The 19435-nt window shown below is 45.6% G+C and overlaps 1 protein-coding gene across 2 annotated transcripts in view; it reads right to left on the bottom strand.

The window, feature by feature from the left end:
- The window catches only part of csmd3b (CUB and Sushi multiple domains 3b), a 2718576-nt gene that overhangs the window by 1089197 nt on the left and 1609944 nt on the right, over positions 1-19435 (bottom strand). For both annotated transcript variants that reach the window (XM_072467431.1, XM_072467430.1), the window contains one exon: positions 10565-10642. In XM_072467431.1, the coding sequence (XP_072323532.1) occupies positions 10565-10642 (78 nt within the window). The remainder of the gene's footprint in view (positions 1-10564; positions 10643-19435) is intronic.

Raw genomic sequence — 19435 nt, 5'->3', positions numbered from 1 at the left:
TAGGAGGTTCATGTTTGTACTGCCGATATCTGTAAATAAAAGCTGATGGAAGAGTATAAAGCTTGAATCTAGTTCTATCCTTCACTGTTGCGGTATAACACCCCTACATATATCCAAGTTCCCTTAATCTTTCCCTCTTCCCATCTGTGTGTCAATCCGTTGCATTCCCAGTCCCCTTGTCCCTCCCAACATCCCATCCATGATCTAGTTATCTGTGCAATCCCCAGTCTTCACCCCCCCCCCCCCCCCACCCTCCCCCCAGCTTGAATCCAATGGTTACCAGCACATTAGCTTTTTGGAGCAGTGAGTAGGTAACTGAGGTTGAACTTTCTCTGTGGTCATGGAGAGAGAATGGGGTGGATGAGGCATTGCTGCAGCAGGAAATTTCAAGGAGAAGGGACCCCCACAATCTTGCCAGCAGAACCCGGGTGACCCTATGCCCCATTCTGGCAACCTGACCTTATTTGCTCTATCAAAGCCCTTCATGAATTTGAACATTTATTAAATCTCTCCTTAAATCTCTTTTCTCTCAGGAGCACAATCCTAGCTCCTCGAATTGCTCCACAAAGTCTCAGGAACCTGCTGTTATTCTGGCAAATCTCTCCTGCAACTTTCCGAAAGGCTTGACATTCTTCCGTAAGTGTGGTGCACAAGATTGAAGTCATTACTCCAGCTGAAACTTAATCAGCGATTTATGATGTTTAATTTACATTCCTTGCATTTGTAATTTTTGTTGCGATTGTGTCAAAGATTCCAGAAGTGTTTTCAATCTCTCCTGTCACTTTCAGAGCATGTTGTGCACACAGCCTAGTCCGCTCTGTTCCTGCACCCTCTTCATAGAATGACAGAATTGTTACAGTAAAGAAGGAGGCCCTTCAGTCCAATGTTTCTGCACCAAAATGTTTATTGCCTTTTGAAGTTCGACACTCTCCTCCTCACGGGTCACAATGCTTCCAAGTTTTGTATCATTCTCCGAATGAGCAAGTCACCTCATTCCATTCTCCTGCCTCTGCCTTATGTTTAAATAATCATCGAATTCCCTCTTGAATGTCTCGATTGAATCTGCCTCCATCGCTTCTGCTATCCAGACCCTAACAATTGGCTGTGTGAAAAAGATTTTCCTCATGTGGCTTTGGTTTCTTTTGGCAATTATTTTAAATCTGTGCCCTATTGTTCTTGATACCTTTACGAGTGGGAACAATTTCGCCCATCTGCTCTGTCGGGCCCCCTCATGATTTGGAACATCTCTATTAAATCGCCGCTTAGGCTTCTTCTCTCCCAGATGAACAGTCCCAATATCTCCAATCTATCCTCATAACTGAAGTTTCTCATCCCTGAACCATTGTTCTAAATCTGTACTCTCTCCAATACATTCACTTCCTTCCTAAAATGCAGCACCCAGAACTTTATGCAATACTCCAGCCATGATCTAACTAGCATTTTATGCAAGTTCAACAAAACCTCCTTGCTCTTGTAATCTATGCCCCTATTAATAAAGCCAATAACACTGTATGTTTTATTAACTGCTCTCGTAACCAGCCATGGCACCTTTAAAGACTTATGTACATATGCACCCAAATCGCTCTGCTCTGGCACCGATTTTAAAGTAGTACTGTTTATTTTATATCCTTTCCCTGTTCTTCCTACCAAAATGTATCACCTCACTTTACCCTTTTTTAACTCATTTGCCACATATCCACCGCTTCCACCAAAATGTTTATTGCCTTTTGAAGTTCTACATTCTCCTCCTCACAGGTTACAATGCTTCCAAGTTTTGTATCATTCACAAATTTTGAAATTGCCTTCTTTCTTTTGGTTTTGATTTCATATTACCTCCCCTGGCTGCAGAATTTTATGTCCCATGCTATGTACCTCAAGTTAAAGTTATGAGCTTGTTTGTCGCTCTGTTCCTCCTCATGCTTTTTTACACTCTCATGGTCATTTAGATTGATATTTTGCACTAGTTTCTATTGCAGAGCTGTAAATTGTGTCCTCAGTTGTCTTCCTATTCATGACTGTAAGGGTCCTTCCTGTTTGTTCCTGTTTATTCCCTCTTTCCTCTTTCCTTCATTTTTCCTGTTACATTTTTGATCCATGGATGTTTAATAGACCTGCGAATTTAAGGCAAAGTAGTCTGTAAGCAGTCTTTAATTCAAACAAGCAGATTCCAGAGGCTGTGCTATTTTAGATTGGTGATTGGAGATTGGCTGACCTCAGTGATGACTCAGTTTGGTGACCAATGAATTGACCCAAAAGTCTATGATCTGCCCAGTAACAGGTGGTGATTGGACATTATCCCACTAGAATGTCTCTCAGAGCCACGAGGTTCCATTTTAGTTTCATTTTGATTTTGCTGTCTTGGTGGAGGATGCAAACTGATTATCTCTCAAAAGATCCAGATAAACTGTCTTCATAAAGCCATTGTGAGGGCTGTCTCTCTCTCTCTAATAAGTCTGGGTATCATTCTCTTGAAACTACAAAGGCTTGAAGTCGAACCACAAGCTGGAAGTAGAGCTTATTGTAAGACAAAGTGTCTCAAGAAGAGAAATAGACCTCACTGTGAACCTTCAAGTTGAAGGCCCTGTTTGATAAGAACTAAAGTGACTCTCAAGAAAGCCTGCTGGTGTAAGCACATTACTGAATGAATAACTCTGCAAAGAAGATCATTAGCAGCTGTCAAAACAGAGGCTTTGATCTTTTGACCTCCACCCGCACCCCCCCCCCACCTCTTCTCTGTGTTTGTCTGTCTTGGGTGTGTGCGTAGAGTGTGGGACATTTAAAGGGGGTAGTAGTTGATGTTATTCAGTTGCAGTTACTGCATATTTCACCATTAATCCTGTTATAAATAAACAGCAATTGTGTTTTAACGTCCAAACCGGGCAACTGTTATTATTGTGCAGCTGAGGGCCAAAGATTTCAGGAATTTTTAGAAGAATTATTGGTTAGTTCACTTGTGTTGTGACTTTGGGATGAGTGGGAATTGACTGTGCACTTTCCCAGGGTGTCACAACATAATCTGAGGGCTCGGGATTTTTGGAATGGTAGATGGCGAAGTTTGGGTTACAGTGTAAATTACAAGAAGCAGCAGATTTGTCGTGATGTAACAGGATGGCTCTGGAAGCTGCAAAGCACTATTTTCAGCTGGCTGACTTACCTATGCTTTTTTAAAAACGAGTTTTGAAATGATAAGCATTGGTTCTCTTTGCTCTTGGATGTTCATAGCTCATGTAAGGCAATTTAAAGTGAGTTTTTAAAAACAAATTAGTAATGCCTGCACCAGGCTGATTGCTGGGCGCTTGCTTGGCATTTTGCTATCCTAAGTGACCTTGGTGATGTTTTTGGAGAGTATGAAGAAAGAAAGTGTTCTCAGAATTACAATTCTGTCATTAAAAACTCAGAGATCATCAATGATTGTGAGGTGCTTGCTCTATTCAAAGTACTGCTGTAAAACTGGATTCTTAGAAAGATAGAATCATGGAATTTACAGTGCTGAAGGAGGCTATTCAGCCCATCGAGTCTGCACCGGCCATGGAAAGAGCACCCTACCCAAGCCCACACCTCCACCCTATCCCCGTAACCCAGTAACCCCACTTAACCTTTTTGGACACTAAGGGCTATTTAGCAAAGCCAATCCACCTAACTCACACATCTTTGGACTGTGGGAGGAAACCGGAGCACCCGGAGGAAACCCACGCAGACACGGGGAGAACGTGCAGACTCCGCACAGACAGTGACCCAAGCAGGGAGTTGAACTTAGGACCCTGGAGCTGTGAAGCATCTGTGCTAACCACTATGCTACCGTGCTGCCAGGTAGTTTGGTCATTCTTCCAGACTGTGATTCCTTTATCTGGATACATTTGCCACCTTGTTTAACACCCTGCATTTTCTTTGCAGTAGTTGGTAGATGTTTGGTAATGAGCGACATAATGGTGTATACATGTCCTCCTCCTTGATGAAATTCAAATCCTCTATTTTGGTTCCTTCAACGTGTATTCTTGATGGTGCATCAGCTGTCATCCAGTACTTCACTCGAACGCACTGAATTGTTGAATCATACCTCATTAGCTTCAGTCTGAAGCGCTGAACCCGAGGCAGCAACATAGCAATCTCATTCATGTTCAGTACGTGAGTGTGATCAGTTTCAATTTTAAACCGCAATCCCATTCACAAAGTATGAGAACGTCTTGCCTGCCCATGTTGCTACCAATGCTTCCTTCTCAATTGTAGCATATCTTCTTTCGGTGGCTGTGACTAATCTTTAGGGATAATAAACTGGTATATGTTGAATGTTCCTTTGAACTTGAAATAAACCAGCGTCAGATCTGAAGAAAATGCATCTGCTGCAATTATAGTCAGTAGTTCTTGAACATAGCTCTTTCAAGGGTGCTCTTTCAAATAGACGGTGCAGACTCGATGGGCCGAATGGCCTCCTTCGGCATTGTAAATTCTATGATTTCTATGATAGCGCGTTAAATTTTCAGGAGAATTTTTTTTTGATCTTCTCAAAAATATTTTACTGATCCACATTCCAGCACCACTATTGACCTTTTCTCAACAGCTGTCTTTATGGCACTTTGGTTTCTGCCAAATTCGGTGAGAACTTGCCTTCTTGGGTAACCATTCCTAGGAATCTCTGTAACCCTGCAATGCTCCTGGGCTCTAAAAACCCCCAAGCCACTTTTCTGTGGGTCAGCTGTCCTATGTGATGCTTGCATGGTGCACCCGAAATGTGATCATAAGTTTTGTACATTCACATTTCTCATTCAATGTCAAACCTGCACGATGTAGAACTTTCAAAAATGCTCTCATTTTATGGTCATGACCTTCCCTCGTGGAACCTTGAACAAATATATCAGCCATATGGAATATTACAGCTTGCATACATTCTTGGGCCCAAGAAACCATTCTCTGGAATATTTCTGGAGCAGATGCAATTCAAAATGTTAATATATTAAAGCAATAATGACCAAATGACATCATAGAAGAGGTCAACAGTCTGGATTATTTGTCCAGAAGAAACTGGCAAAATCCACTGCTGGCATCTAATTTGGTGAATAGGGTAATTTTAGTTAGTTTGGCAAGACTCTCCTCCACTGATGCCATTTGGTGGATCTCACATTCAGCTGATTTGTTTATTTGAGTCAAGTCCACACAGATTCCAATTGTGCTATTTGGCTTCGTCATTTTGACCATTCCAGAACACTATTTTGTTTTTATGGTTGGTGGAGAGATAACCCCCTGCTGTAGCATGTGCTCAATTTAACATTTGACTTTGTCCAAGAATGGGCGAAGGACCTTCCTCGGTGTGAAGAGCCACAATTGGTTCACCATCAGCTCTTAGGGTAACATAGCATTTGCACTTCAGTTTTCCCAAGCCTGTATATAATCTTGGAAATTCATTCCTGAATGTGATACTATACTGCTTATCAGCAACTTGAGCAACTATACAGATAAGCTTCAATTGTAAGCATGCCATCCTGCCTAATAACAATGACTATTGGTTCTGCATGATGTACAATGGTTCAATGATTTCTCTCTCCTTGTATATTGTTTGTCAGCTGTTGTCCTATGGCTTTCAGGGTAGTCCCACCTAGTATTGATGATAGCTGAAGTGTTATGTGCTAAAGCCACTTTACTTCATCATAGAAGATGGAAACACCAGCCCTTGTGTCTAATTTTAAGATGTGGGGTTTTCATCCACTTTAAGCTTAATTTCCTGCTTTTATTTTCTGTTCATTTATTTCTCTTAGGAAAGTTCTTTTTCTGTAACTTTTTTAATTTCACATATGTGGTTTTGCCTTAATTTTTCTAATTTAGTTTGCACACTAACCTTGTTTTAGATCAGCAGGTTACTTTAAAATGTCCTAAAAATCCATAGTTGTGGCATATTGCTCCTCCTTCTGGGCATTCTTTCCACTTGTGCAAGTTTCCCTTGCCACATAGAGCATTTCAAGATGGGAGTTTGCATACTTTTGCCCATTTTTGTGGGCCTCCATTTTGATGCGCTTTTCCTCTTCTGGCCATGTTGAGTGGCCTGACCCGTTCATTTCTCACTTTCCCCACAAAAAACTCTATTTTGCTTTCTGAGCTCTGTTAGCTTTGTGATTTGTACTGCCTTAATTAAAGTTAAATCTTTTGTTGCTTGCAAGAGATTTGATAGAGCTTCAATTCATACCCCACTGCTATGCAATCAGAATCTATTCTTCCCTCAATATTCTGTATTTGCAATTTTCTTCAAGTCTACACTTATCGTCAACGAATTAATCCATGCTTTCATTTTGTCTTTGCTTCTTTTTGTTAAACTTAGCCCATTCTATAATTCAAATTTTGAGATACAAATCAAATACCGGGAGGGTATCATCGAAAGAGCTTGAAGTCTCAACAACTCTCTGTCTTACTATTACATAATCGGTCATAGCTCCAACTGCATAAAGTAAAGTACTAACCTGATACTTTGTCCCTTTTTGTGAAAAACAATTGTTCTATACCTGGAAAACCTTTCTCCAGTTGTCCCAGTGCTGAACTTGGTGTGAGCCTTCAGTGCTTTGGAAAGGTTCTGGAAGTGGCAGTGTAGATTCCATGCTTCGACTAAGCTGCTTCACTGGTATTGCTTGATGATTCTGGTCTGTACATCTGCTGTCCAGATTCTGGGTCTGGGTCTTCGCTTGCATCTGCTGTACCTGTGATCCTCTGACTTTTTTGGTGAGGTTTTAATCCATTCCTTTTCGCCTTTCAAGGAACAGGTCTGTAGTCTTTTCTTGGAGTATTTCTGGGAATTTTCCTTGCATCTGCTGCCACAATGTTTTGTTGTGTAGTCCCAGTCCTAATTGGGCTCTTTGAGGTTTGTCAACTTTCTCTAGGTAAGCTACCATTATTATTTATTTACAGCTCTATCTGTATAATAATAATAACCTCTATTGTCACAAGTAGGCTTACATTAACACTGCAATGAAGTTACTGTGAAAAGCCCCTAGTCGCCACATTCCAGTCCCTGCTCGGGTACACAAGAGGGAGAGTTCAGAATGTCCAAATTACCTAATAGCACGTCTTTCGGGACTTGTGGGAGGAAACCGGAGAACCCAGAAGAAACCACTGCAGACACGGGGAGTATGTGCAGACTCCGCACAGGCAGTGACCCAAGCTGGGAGTCGAACCTGGGAACCTGGCGCTGTGAAGCCATAGTGCTAACCACTATGCTACCGTACATCTTAGGAACTCTAGATAATGTTGGAGTTCTCCTCCCACCCAATCTCTACTAATTAGACGTGTGTCATGACATCATAGTTATACCAGCATCACATGTTTCTGATGCTAGCCCATTACTCTACACATGGGGGCATGTAGGGGAATGGAGAGGCGGGGATGGGTGGGGGGGTTGAGAAGGTGAGTGGTGATGTTTAGGGTGCCTTCAAATGATGTTAGGGGCCATGCTGCTGCTGCCGAGTACCGAGGGACCCTCTCACCAATCTACAGCACATTGCATTTATGCTGCACTGGTTTGCAGCTCATGAATTGCACTTTGAATCCTACACTTGTGGGAAGACACGGACATCCTTTGCAAAGTCGTGCAACAGTCAGGAATGCAGTTTGCAAGCTGTGAAATGGCCGACTTGCAAAACATGCTCCCTGGAAGAAAATCCAGCCTTTACTATTTACAATGAGGGCTGAGAAACAACATAGATTAACACATTGTGGTATCAATTGAATAAAAGAATGCAATTTTCTACATGATGCATTACACTTCTTTTGCTGGAGTATGATTCCACTGGCCATTCCACATGTCTGAAATTTCCACTGGGATTCTCGGATTGTCAATTTAAATCACGAACATGATGCCAGATCAATAACCAACCCAAAAATGACCCATGTATCCCTACTCCCTGCTTCCTGTTAACTAACCAATTCTTAATCCATAATAATTTGTTATGGTCAAATGCATGAGCTTTTATTTCACGTTAGCACGATAGCACAGTGGTTAGCACAGTTGCTTCACAGCTCCAGAGTCCTAGGTTCTATTCTGGCTTGGGTCACTGTCTCTGCAGATGCTGCACGTTCTCCCCGTGTGCGTGTGGGTTTCCTCCGGGTGCTCTAGTTTCATCCCACAGTCCAAAGATGTGCAGGTTAGGTGGATTGGCCATGATAAATTGCCCTTATTGTCCAAAAAGGTTAGGTGGGGTTACTGGGTTACAGGGATAGGGTGGAAGCATGGGCTTGGGTAGGGTGCTCTTTAGCCAGTGCGGACTCGATGTGCTGAAAGGCCCCCTTCCGCACTGTAAATTCTATGAATTCTATGATTCTATAATAACTTTTAACGTGGCACCTTATTGAATGCCTTTTAGAAATCCAAGTACATCACATCTATGGGACCTTTATCCACTTTCCTTGTTGCTTTCTCAAAGAACTCTCATAAAATAGTGTTTTTTTCAAGAAACATGTTGACTTGCCTTATTTTATTCTGCTTTTCTGAATGTTTTGCTGTTACCTCCTTACTAATAGGTCCTAACATTTTCCCTGATAGATGTTTGGCTAAATTACCTATAGTTTCCCACTTTCTGGGTCTCTCGCCTTTCTTGAATAAATCACGCTTGTGATTTTCCTATCCACTGGGACCTTTCCAGAATTTAGGGAATTTTGGAAGATTGCAATCAATGCATCTACTATCTCTGGAGCCATTTGTGTAAGGCCCTAGGATGTAAGTCATGAGTTCCAGGGTACTTGTCAGCCTTTTGTTCCAATAGCTTTCCCAGCACCATTTTCCTTGTAATTGTGATTGTCCTAAGTTCCTCCCTCCCTTTTACCTCTTGATTTTCAAGTATTCTCATGTTTTTTGTGTCTCCTACGGTGAAATCATACGCAAAACCTCCAGCATTTCCTTGTTTTCCATTATTAATTATCCAGATTCACTCTCCAGGGGGCCAAAGCTTACTTTGGTTACTCTTTTCCTTTTTAAATAATTGTAGGAGGTCATACTGTCTGGTTTTATACTTCTAGCTAGCTTTCAATTCTACTCTAATTTCTTCTTCCTTCTTTTTAGTTATTCTTTGCTTGTTTCTAAAATTGGTTCAATTTTCGAAGCAACCACTCATCTTTGTAGTATTGCATGATTTTTCTCACAATTCAGTACTATCCTTAACTTCCTTAGTTAGCCATGGGTGATGCATCTTTCTCATAGGGTCATTCCTTGTCAATGGAGTCTGAATGATTTTTTTTCTCCCTATTCCAGGAACACCAAAGACAATTCTCATGCCACTAACACCATTCTACTTGAAATCAATTTACTCTGCAGAAACCTGTTTGAACCAATGACCCTCCTTGTCTGTTTCATCTATTCACTGGATAAACTGGGTAACAAATACATTGCAGTGACAAAAGAATAATGTATCTGAACAACATTTACAACAGCAATAAATTGCATTTATAAAGCACTTTTAAAATAGGAGTGGCTCAAAGGAGAGAGAGATTGTGAGGTGCAAATGTTTAGGGAGAAAATTCCTTAGGGCCTTAAAAGCTGAAGGCATAGCCACCAATAGTCGAGTGATTAAAGTCAGGGATGCTTAAGTGTCCAAAACTGTCGGAGTGCAGATATCTTGGAGGGTTGTCAGGCTGCAGGAAATTACAAATGCAGTGATGGGTCAGGGAAGAGAGGGGTTTTAAAAGAAGATGATCATTTAAAAGTATATTTTAAAGGAAGCCAATATAAGTTAGCAAGCACCAGGGTACTGGATGAACATTTAGTGCGAGTTTGGATCTAGAAATGCATGTGAACTGTCACATTTCGAAATAACAAATGGATGGATGATGGTTTCAGCAGCAGATACGTAGAGGCAGGGCCAGAGTCAGTTGTTGTTGCAGTGATGGAACTAGGCGGATTTAGTGCTTTTGTTGGATGTGTGACTGGAAATTCACCTGAGGGTCAAATATAACACCAAAGTTATAAACCATCAAATTCAGCCTCAGACCATTGCCAGGGAGAGGGATGGAGTCAACAAAAGTATCAATGCAAGTATTTTGACTGTTTACATTCACACTGTACTGGTGCAATGTGAAATGCTTGATTCCAAGTCGCCTTAGTCTGGAAGCATATCAATCTTCATTGAAAATTTGTGTTACACCAAGGTATTTCACGCAAAACAGTTTCCCATTAAAAAGATACATTAATCACAGTTCCATGCTGTCTCCTGTATTCTGCCTTCTGAAGTGGGTTTTCATGCAGATGTAATGATCATCAATGTAAACACATTGCTCCCTAAGCCTCATGCAAAATAAACATGCAAGAATGGTTTAAAAAGTCAGACCTGATTTCTCTCATAAGTTCTGATGTGAACTTTTTTAATAGCAGATTTCCTCATTCTTGCTCCCAAAAAATCAAGTCACTTTCAGTGCTGACGATAAGAACAGTAAGGATACCCATGCACACTCTCACAAAGCTGCATCTATCACAATGACCAGCAGCAAAACATTAAACAAGGATAAAAGCACACAAACGCATACAGAGGACACATCACAAATGACACAGACTCATTTCACTATTCCTCTAGAAAAGGTAACAAAAAGGTAGACTCACAGATAGAAAACTTGTTGCTGTTGTCTTTCCCTGGGAACAATTTAACTCCTCTAGATTTAAAATCTATGGACTTTTTCACTAGTTAGAAAAACAAACAAAAATGTACATCAGAAGAAACAATTTAAAATGAAACTATTTTCCTTTAAAAGAATCTTGTTATTTAATACGCTGCAGTGTTGATGTGATGCACTTTATTGCAAGAAATAAAGAAATGATGTAATTCACTAGTTGTATAACGCTGAAATATATTTTTTATATCTCCAAATAAAGGTAGTTTCAATGAAAAAAAGAAATGTTTTTAGATTTATCTTCAATTCCTTTTTCATATATGACAAAGACAAGGAACGATTTTAACTCTCAATAGAGCTCACGGGCCATGTTTTCAGGAGATTTCCTGACCTGGCAAACCCGCCTCAGTTTAAAGTGCCCAGTCACACACAATTTTCATTCTGAAGTAGTGGATGCAGGATGGACTTAGGCCTGCTGACCACGGAAGCAGGTCCGAGATGGCCAAGTGGCCGGCGAGTGCCGACATGAGCTGGTTAGAAGACTTGCCTCGGTTGTCTGGTACTTTGTCCCTGTTGTAATATAAATGGCTAGGCTCTCCAGCCATCACCCCTCAGGCTATCTCACCACCCAGTCACTGCCCATGGTCCCTCATACTCTCCATGCTAACTCAATGCCAATGCATGCCCCTTCCGTGTCCATTCACCCAGTATGCAGTATGTACATAACCAATGAACCATATAATAATAATAGCAAGTGTGGATCTGTTGAAACAATAAATTACTATTTCAGCAATGTTCTTTGGAAACAAATCTGCTGTTCCGACAACCCTTTAAAATTGTCAACAGGAAGACCATTAAAGTATCAATAACCGTCTTGGAACACTTCAGGTCTCTTAATCAGTTTTCTATTTGAATACTTGTTGCATAAAAGAAGACAGTTTTAGGAGATTAGTGGCACAGCATGCTGAGAGAGTAATGTGCTATGACTTATGTGACTATTAGAGAATCATCATCACAATTCCTTACATGGCAAGACTCTGACATTGGTCATCCCGGTGTGGAGAAATATCTTGTGAGAGTTAGACATTTGCTGCAGGAAACTGATAGGTATATTATCCCAAATTATCTGTATGATTCTCCTCAAGGCCAGCTCGTGGAGACACATGGGCCAAAATGGCCTTTTTCTGCATTGTGACAACTCTGCAAAATTTGTGCAAACTTCAGATCACAGCATTCACCTGCTCGCTTGGTCAGTGAGAAAACCACTACAATTATATAATAATAATAATTGCTTATTGTCACAAGTAGGCTTCAATTAAGTTACTGTGAAAAGCCCCTAGTCGCCACATTCCGGCGCATGTTCAGGGAGGCTGGTACAGGAATTGAATCCGCGCTGCTGCCTTGTTCTGCATTACAAGCCAGCTGTTTAGCCCACTGTGCTAAATCAGCACCTCTGATGCTGATATGGTCACTATCATTCAGCCTCTTATGGTATTTTGGTATAAGCACAGGATTAATTTAAATGTGACTTTGTGAAATCACTTATAATACTAAAGTTTCATATTTTGCTTGGTTATATAAAAAGTGCAAAAAGTGTTTTCTCAAAGGTTTGGAACAAATAAAACTCTCAATGTTTGAGCAGTGAATTTCTATAGCTACAGTTATGAAAAAGATTAAGGCAGACCTGTATATAATCTTGAAAACAGTTTTGCTTTCCATAAGAATTGCATTCATAGATAAATATTCAAACAATTATGGGCGGGATTCTCCGACCTGCCATATCAGGGGCGTCATTCTCCGACCCCCCCGCCGGGTTGGAGAATCGCCGGGGGCTGCCGTGAATCCTGCCCCCGCCGGTTGCCGAAGTCTCTGGTACCGGATATTTGGCGGGGGCGGGAATCAGGCCGTGCCGGTTGGCGGGCCCCCCCGCTCGATTCTCCGGCCCGGATGGGCCGAAGTCCTGCCGATAAATTGCCTGTCCCGCCGGCGTGGATTAAACCACCTTTTGAACGGCGGGACTAGGTGGCGTGGGCGGGCTCCGGGGTCCTGGGGGGGTCGCGGGGCGATCTGGCCCCGGGGGGTGCCCCCACGGTGGCCTGGCCCACGATCGGGGCCCACTGATCCGCGGGCGGGCCTGTGCCGTGGGGGCACTCGTTCCCTTCCGCCTCTGCCACGGTCTCCACAATGGCGGAGGCGGAAGAGACTCCCTCCACTGCGCATGCGTGGGAAACTGTCAGCGGCCGCTGATGCTCCCGCGCATGCGCCGCCTGGAGATGTCATTTCCGCGCCAGCTGGCGGGGCAACAAAGGCCGTTTTCGCCAGCTGGCGGGGCGGAAATTCCTCCGGCGTCGGCCTAGCCCCTTAAGGTGGGGGCTCGGCCCCCAAAGATGCGGAGCATTCCGCACCTTTGGGGCGGCGCGATGCCCGTCTGATTGGCGCCGTTTTGGGCGCCAGTCGGCGGACATCGCGCCGTTTCGGGAGAATTTCGCCCCAGTTTTCTGACTCTGTCTAGCCAGCCGGCCAATGGGGTTTCCCATTGTAGGCAGCCCCACGCCGCCGGGAAATCCCTGGGCTGCCGGTGCAATGGAGAATCCCGACAGTGGAGAATCCAGCCCCATATTAATGAAGAATAACCACAGAGCTAAATCTGTGGGGAGAAATGCAGAATCTGCATCTCAATTGTTTGACTGCTTAATGAAAGAACTATAATTTGTATGAAAATAATTGAAGTTCAAAACTGCAAACAATCATTTTTAAGTGATGATGTATCACATTAAACCGATCCAAAATAAATGTCGAAACAAGACTGACACACAACTGGATAAGATGTTATAGCAGGCTTGTGGATTGTTTTTTTATCGTTTGATGCAATGCCAGCAAGGGCAGCATTTGTTGCCCATCCCTAATTGCCCTTCAATTGTGTGGCTTGCTCGGCCATTTCCGAGAGCAGTAAAGCGTCAACCAAAATGTTCTGGTTCAAAAGGTCACATGTAGCCCAGACCAGGTAAGGATGGCAAATTTCCTTCCCTAAAGAAGATTATTGAGCCAGATGGGTTTTTACGACAATTGATGATAGCACAATTTCTGAGATTTTCAGTTCAGTTTTATTAATTGAATTTAAATTCCACCAGCTGGTGTGTAGGATTTGAATCCATTTTCACCCTCCACCCTGAGCATTAACTTGGACCTTTGGATTACTAGTCCAGTGATATGATCATGGTTTCCCCTAAATTAAAGTTTGACGTAGTGGTAATAGGTGCAGGGATTTATAAACTGAACACATGTAGTTATCAAGAAGCGCTCAGATCACCCAGCAGTATTCATCAATTAAAAGACATTCCACTCCAGTAATATCCAGCTACCGTGCAGCCTTGATAACCAAGGTTATGTTATTTGTGCAAACGACCCAGTAAGCAACCGTGAAACTTGCATCTTGTGCTCGCCAAGTATCCCTCAGATATCCTCAGATATACAAACCATCAAGTAGAGTCAATGGGTGGCTCCTTGGACATAAGGGCTGCTGTCTAAGGATTTGCCTGATGATACCTATAAGAAAATCTACCACTGATGGTCAGAACCAAAGTCACATGGGCAGAAGAGTGGCCATTCAACCAGCCATCTGGTTAGTGCAGGTGTGATATCTGGGCAGATGGTGGGTGCACTTCAGTATGAATCAACAAGGGTGTCCAGAATGACAGTGGTCTGATGCACCTTCCACAACATTGTGCAGCAGAGAGGATTGGAGCTACACCAGCAGGAAGTCGATGATTGATTCTACACATTTAGAGAAGGGAAAGAAAGAGGAGAAACAAGAGGAAGAGCAAGATACAGAGGAGTTTGATGTGGCGAGGACATCTGCAGCCACTCACTGATATGCCACAGATGCCCAGAACAAACTCTTTTAAGGCACACTTCAACTATTCTGAGGCAAGGAAGTGATCTGGCACATCAATTCTGAAACCATTGTTCTCTATGTCGCCCTCAACCCACCACCCAGACCCAAGTACAAAGCAGTCCATATTCAGCAATCCATCTCTCTCACTGACACCTATCACTAATTTTTTACTCCTGTCATGTTATTTTCCTCAAGGCCCATTGAAAGATGGCAGGTAACAAAGGGGAGGAGGGGAAATGGAAACTTGAAATAAAGTTTATGGTTCATAAACATTTAAAAGAAAAGCGACTCTGTCACACAGTGTTAAGCGGCCAAGTGATTACATTTGTATGATGAAGAATTACTTTTCTTCCTTTTTAAAAAATTACTCCAACATGGTGCAAACACTATGCTTCTCCAGAGCTATGGATGGCTGCTTGTTCCCCTGCTCTGACTGTCCAGATTCTCAGTGGCTGGTGTTACGACGTCTGTGAAGGCCCTGCCTGCATCTGTGAATGGGAAGACTGCCACTGGGACAGGCAATAGCATGAAGGGCTCAGACTGGGGACTTCAGGGTGAGACAGGGACAAATGAGCAAGTATTGAGTAATGGAAGTACTTTGATCATGGACTCCACTTGGACGTACCCTTGCTATTTTTGTTCTCACAGACTACCTGCACTTCCCTGCTAGTCAAAGGTTGGAGAGCATTTGGCTCCATTGCAGTCAAGGGTTGAATTTCTAAGATGAGGCTCTCCTCCATGCTGAGTATGCAGGCCTTTGGTGAGGGCAAGAATGCACTTAACTCTCTGCCACAACTGATGCTCCATGCAGGTAACTACTTTTTCATTTGAGGTGGATGCATAAGCTCGAGGCTTCCTCCAATCTCTCTCTCCATTATTGTGCAGCTCCTCACAAAAGGCTGATGGAACCTCTCACAATTTCCGCAACAGCTCCAGAATAGCTCTCTTCCTCGATTATCTCCTGAACATCCGTATCCAGTCATGCACAGCTTGGAGGGTCCAGCCTCTCTGACAAAGACACTGCACTGCTGTCTCTTTCTTCAAAACATTCTCCTGCTCATTTGTGCTGTGTGGCTCACCCTGTGACAATCTAACTACCTGCCTTAGAAACCCCATCCAGATGTGGTGGCTGAGCTGGTGGAGGGTCCGCATAAGTCACACAACCCTGCTTCCTCAGAGGGACTTATCTCCTCTGAGGGGTCTTCGCCTTCTTCCGGCGCCATCTTGTGAGGGATCTTGCAAGACCTGTGGAAGATGAAAGACATGAATTAGAACTGACATAGTGAGAACGTTCTCAGGTATCATTGTGCAAATCATCATTTCTCATTGCCTGTTAATACCAGGTCAACATGAATTAATGCTGTATGTCATGTGGCTCAATGATATCTAATTTTGTCACCAGGCAGCTGGGAGACTCCCATCTCTGTATTACGAATGGCCTGGCAAGCGGAAATCCTCCTTCTATCCAGTGTGCCTCTTCTACAGTAGTCAGTTGACGATGACTGGAGGGCCACCTCTGGTTTCTACATGATATTCTGTGCTCACACCTCCTACAAGGAGAGAAAGAAGAAACCAATGAATGTGAGTTATGAGATGTTTTGAGAAGATGGAAGGACAACATTTGTAGAGGATCACTGTGGGGGGTGAGTATCAACAAACCAAGGATGGGTGTCAATGGTAGATGTGAGATGGGAACGTGTAGAGGTGCCTCACGAGGTAGAGGGATGAGTGCACCTCCAAGGGTTGTTGTTCTGAGGAATGAAATGCAAAAGGTGCCTGGGGAAGTCAAAATAATTGTCCTTGAATGTGGTATACCACTCACCTTTCCTGTCTTGATCAGCTCTTTGAACCTTTTGCAGCATTGTGTCCAGGAACAAGGCGCCAAGATCCTGCTGCTTCTTCTCCCACTTCCAGCCAAGTCCTTTTGTCCTCTTTCACAGCCTTCTTCCTCCCATCCATTTGGGAACCGAATCTCACTGATGGCCCGGACAACCAGAAATGCATGTGATTGCCACAGTGCAACCTTCCTTTGCCGACATTCTAACGGTCAAGCAGCTTACTCTCTCTTTTAGAATGCTTCCATTCTGACCCTCACAGGGGCCCTTTAATAGTCAGCTGTGTGCTGTCATCACAGCTGCCTGCTCAACTTGGTCACAAAATGCAGAAGTCAGGTGCCAATGCCATGGTTTTCTTGAAAAGGCACAAATAAAATCACTGCTTAAATTTTCGGTTTCCCAACACACTGCTGACCTCTCCTGCTGCAAGTGGGTTGGAAGGTTAAAATTCAGACAAATGAGAAAACAATTTCAATGGTATGGTTCGGTTATAAACTACATAATTTAACTGGAGTAATCTTGCACACCTTGATGATTTTCTCAGTGTGAATTGCTTAACAGTAAAATAGATTTGGATAATGACATCCATTTGATCTCATCCTTCCAGAATGCCAACTCCACTGTCTTTCCACCAGTGTATCCAATTCTTTGTTAAATGAGTCCTATTTACTGGGGTTTGCAATGCTTTCTGGCAGAAGGGTTAATTTGCCACATCCAACAAATGTGTGGATATTTATGCTTGGATGAACAGTGACATAGACCCAACAGGGTTTTAAAACTCAAATTAGTGGAACAGACCACTGCTGGGGCGCAATTCTCCCACTGGGAGACTAAGTCCCGACGCCGGAGTGAAAACCGAGTGTTTCACTCCGGCGTCGGAGGCCGTTCCCAGCCCCCTATTCTCCCGCCCGGGGGGGCTAGGAGCGCCACCACGTCATTTACTCGCGCCGGGCCTTGGCGCCACGTAAAAGTGGCACTGCATAAATGATGCGACCCACGGCGCGTAAATGACGCGTCGGCGCCGTGTAAATGACGTCACCCGCGCATGCGCGGTTGCCGTCCTCCTCGCGGCCGCCCCGCAAGAAGATGTCGGATGGATCTTGTGGGGCAGCAGAGGAAAGAAGGTCCTCCTTCAGAGAGGCTGGCCTGCCGATCGGTGGGCATCGATCGCGGGCCAGACCCCTTTTGAGCCCCCCCCCGGTGCAGGAACCCCCTCGCCCGCCCACAGGACGCCCACCCAGCGTTCCCGCGCTGTTCACACCAGCATCGACCAGGTGCGGATGGCGCCGGCAGGAACCTGTCATGTTGGGCAGGCCACTCGGCCCATCCGGGCCGGAGAATCGGCACTCGCCCATTACCAACGGCAAGCGGCGATTCTCCCAGCGGCCAGCTGTGAGGCGTCATTCTCCGACCCCCCGCCGGGTCGGAGAATGGCCGTTGGCCGCCATGAATCCCGCCCCCGCCCCCGTCGAAGTCTCCGGTACCGGAGATTGGGCGGGGGCGGGAATCGGGCCGCGCCGGTTGGCGGGACACCCTGCTGGATTCTCCGGCCCGGATGGGCCGAAGTCCCGCCCAGAAATTGCCTGTCCCGCCGACGTAAATCAAACCTGGTATTTACCGGCGGGACCAGGCGCCGTGGGCGGGCTCCGGGGTCCTGGGGGGGGCCACGGGGCGATCTGACCCCAGGGGGTGCCCCCACGGTGGCCTGGCCCGCGATCGGGGCCCACCGATCCGCGGGTGGGCCTGTGCCGTGGGGGCACTCTTTCCCTTCTGCCTCCGCTACGGCCTCCACCATGGCGGTGGCGGAAGAGACTCTCCCCACTGCGCATGCGCGGGAAACTGACAGTGGCCGCTGACGCTCCCGCGCATGCGCCGGGAAACTGACAGCGGCCGCTGACGCTCCCGCGCATGCGCCGCATTTCCGCGCCAGCTGGCGGGGCGGAAGTCCCTCCGGCGTCGGCCTAGCCCCTCAATGTTGGGGCTAGGCCGCCAAAGATGCGGAGCCTTCCGCATCTTTGGGCCGGCGCGATGCCCGTCTGATTGGCGCCGGCTTCGGCGGACATCCCGCCGTTGGGGGAGAATTTCGCCCGTGATTCGGACCGCGCCGGTTTGGGGTGGGTGGGAGAATCTCGTGTAGGCGTCGGGGAAGCATGGCGGGACTCGGGCGATGCCCGGGCGATTCTACCGCCCGGCGTGGAGGGGGGAGAATTCCGCCCCTGGTCTCCATTATAGAAAAAGATTAAAACGGAAAGAAGATTTACAAGGCTGAGATCAGGGGCGAAATTCTCCCAAAACGGCGCGATGTCCGCCGACTGGCGCCCAAAACGGCGCCAATCAGACGGGCATCACGCCGCCCCAAAGGTGCGGAATGCTCCGCATCTTTGGGGGCCGAGCCCCAACATTGAGGGAGGGATTTCCGCCCCGCCAACTGGCGGAAACAGCCTTTGTTGCCCCGCCAGCTTGCGCGGAAATGACATATCGGGGCGGCGCATGCGGGGGAGCGTCAGCAGCCGCTGACAGTTTCCCGCGCATGCGCAGTGGAGGGAGTCTCTTCCGCCTCCGCCATGGTGGAGATCGTGGCGGAGGCGGAAGGGAAAGAGTGCCCCCACGGCACAGGCCCGCCCGCGGATCGGTGGGCCCCGATCGCGGGCCAGGCCACCGTGGGGGCATCCCCGGGGCCAGATCGCCCCGCGCCCCCCAAGGACCCCGGAGCCCTCCCGCGCCGCCTTGTCCCGCCGGTAAATAGGTACTTTAATTTACGCCGGCGGGACAGGCAATTTATCAGCGGGACTTCGGCCCATCCGGGCTGGAGAATCCAGCGGGGGGGCCCGCCAACCGGCGCTGCCCGATTCCCGCCCCCGCCGATTCTCCGACCCGGCGGGGAGTCGGAGAATCTCGCCCCATATTTATTGTATATATCACAATATACATAGTTCACAAACATTGGACTCGAATCTCCGGTTTCAGGACTAAGTGGGGGAACCAGAGTGGTTCACGTTGGCACGAGGAGCACTGCAAAGGTGAGATTTGCAGCATGGAAATGGGATATCACTCTGCACATGATTCCCCAAGGTGGGACGAAGACACCAGCTGGCAGTCATTAACCAAGGATGTGGTGACGGATGCTGTGAGT

The sequence above is a fragment of the Scyliorhinus torazame genome, chromosome 11 (genome assembly GCF_047496885.1).
Source record: "Scyliorhinus torazame isolate Kashiwa2021f chromosome 11, sScyTor2.1, whole genome shotgun sequence".
Classification (NCBI taxonomy): domain Eukaryota; kingdom Metazoa; phylum Chordata; class Chondrichthyes; order Carcharhiniformes; family Scyliorhinidae; genus Scyliorhinus; species Scyliorhinus torazame.
The sequence above is the reverse complement of the archived record's forward strand: the minus strand, read 5'-3'. Positions and strand labels throughout refer to the sequence as shown.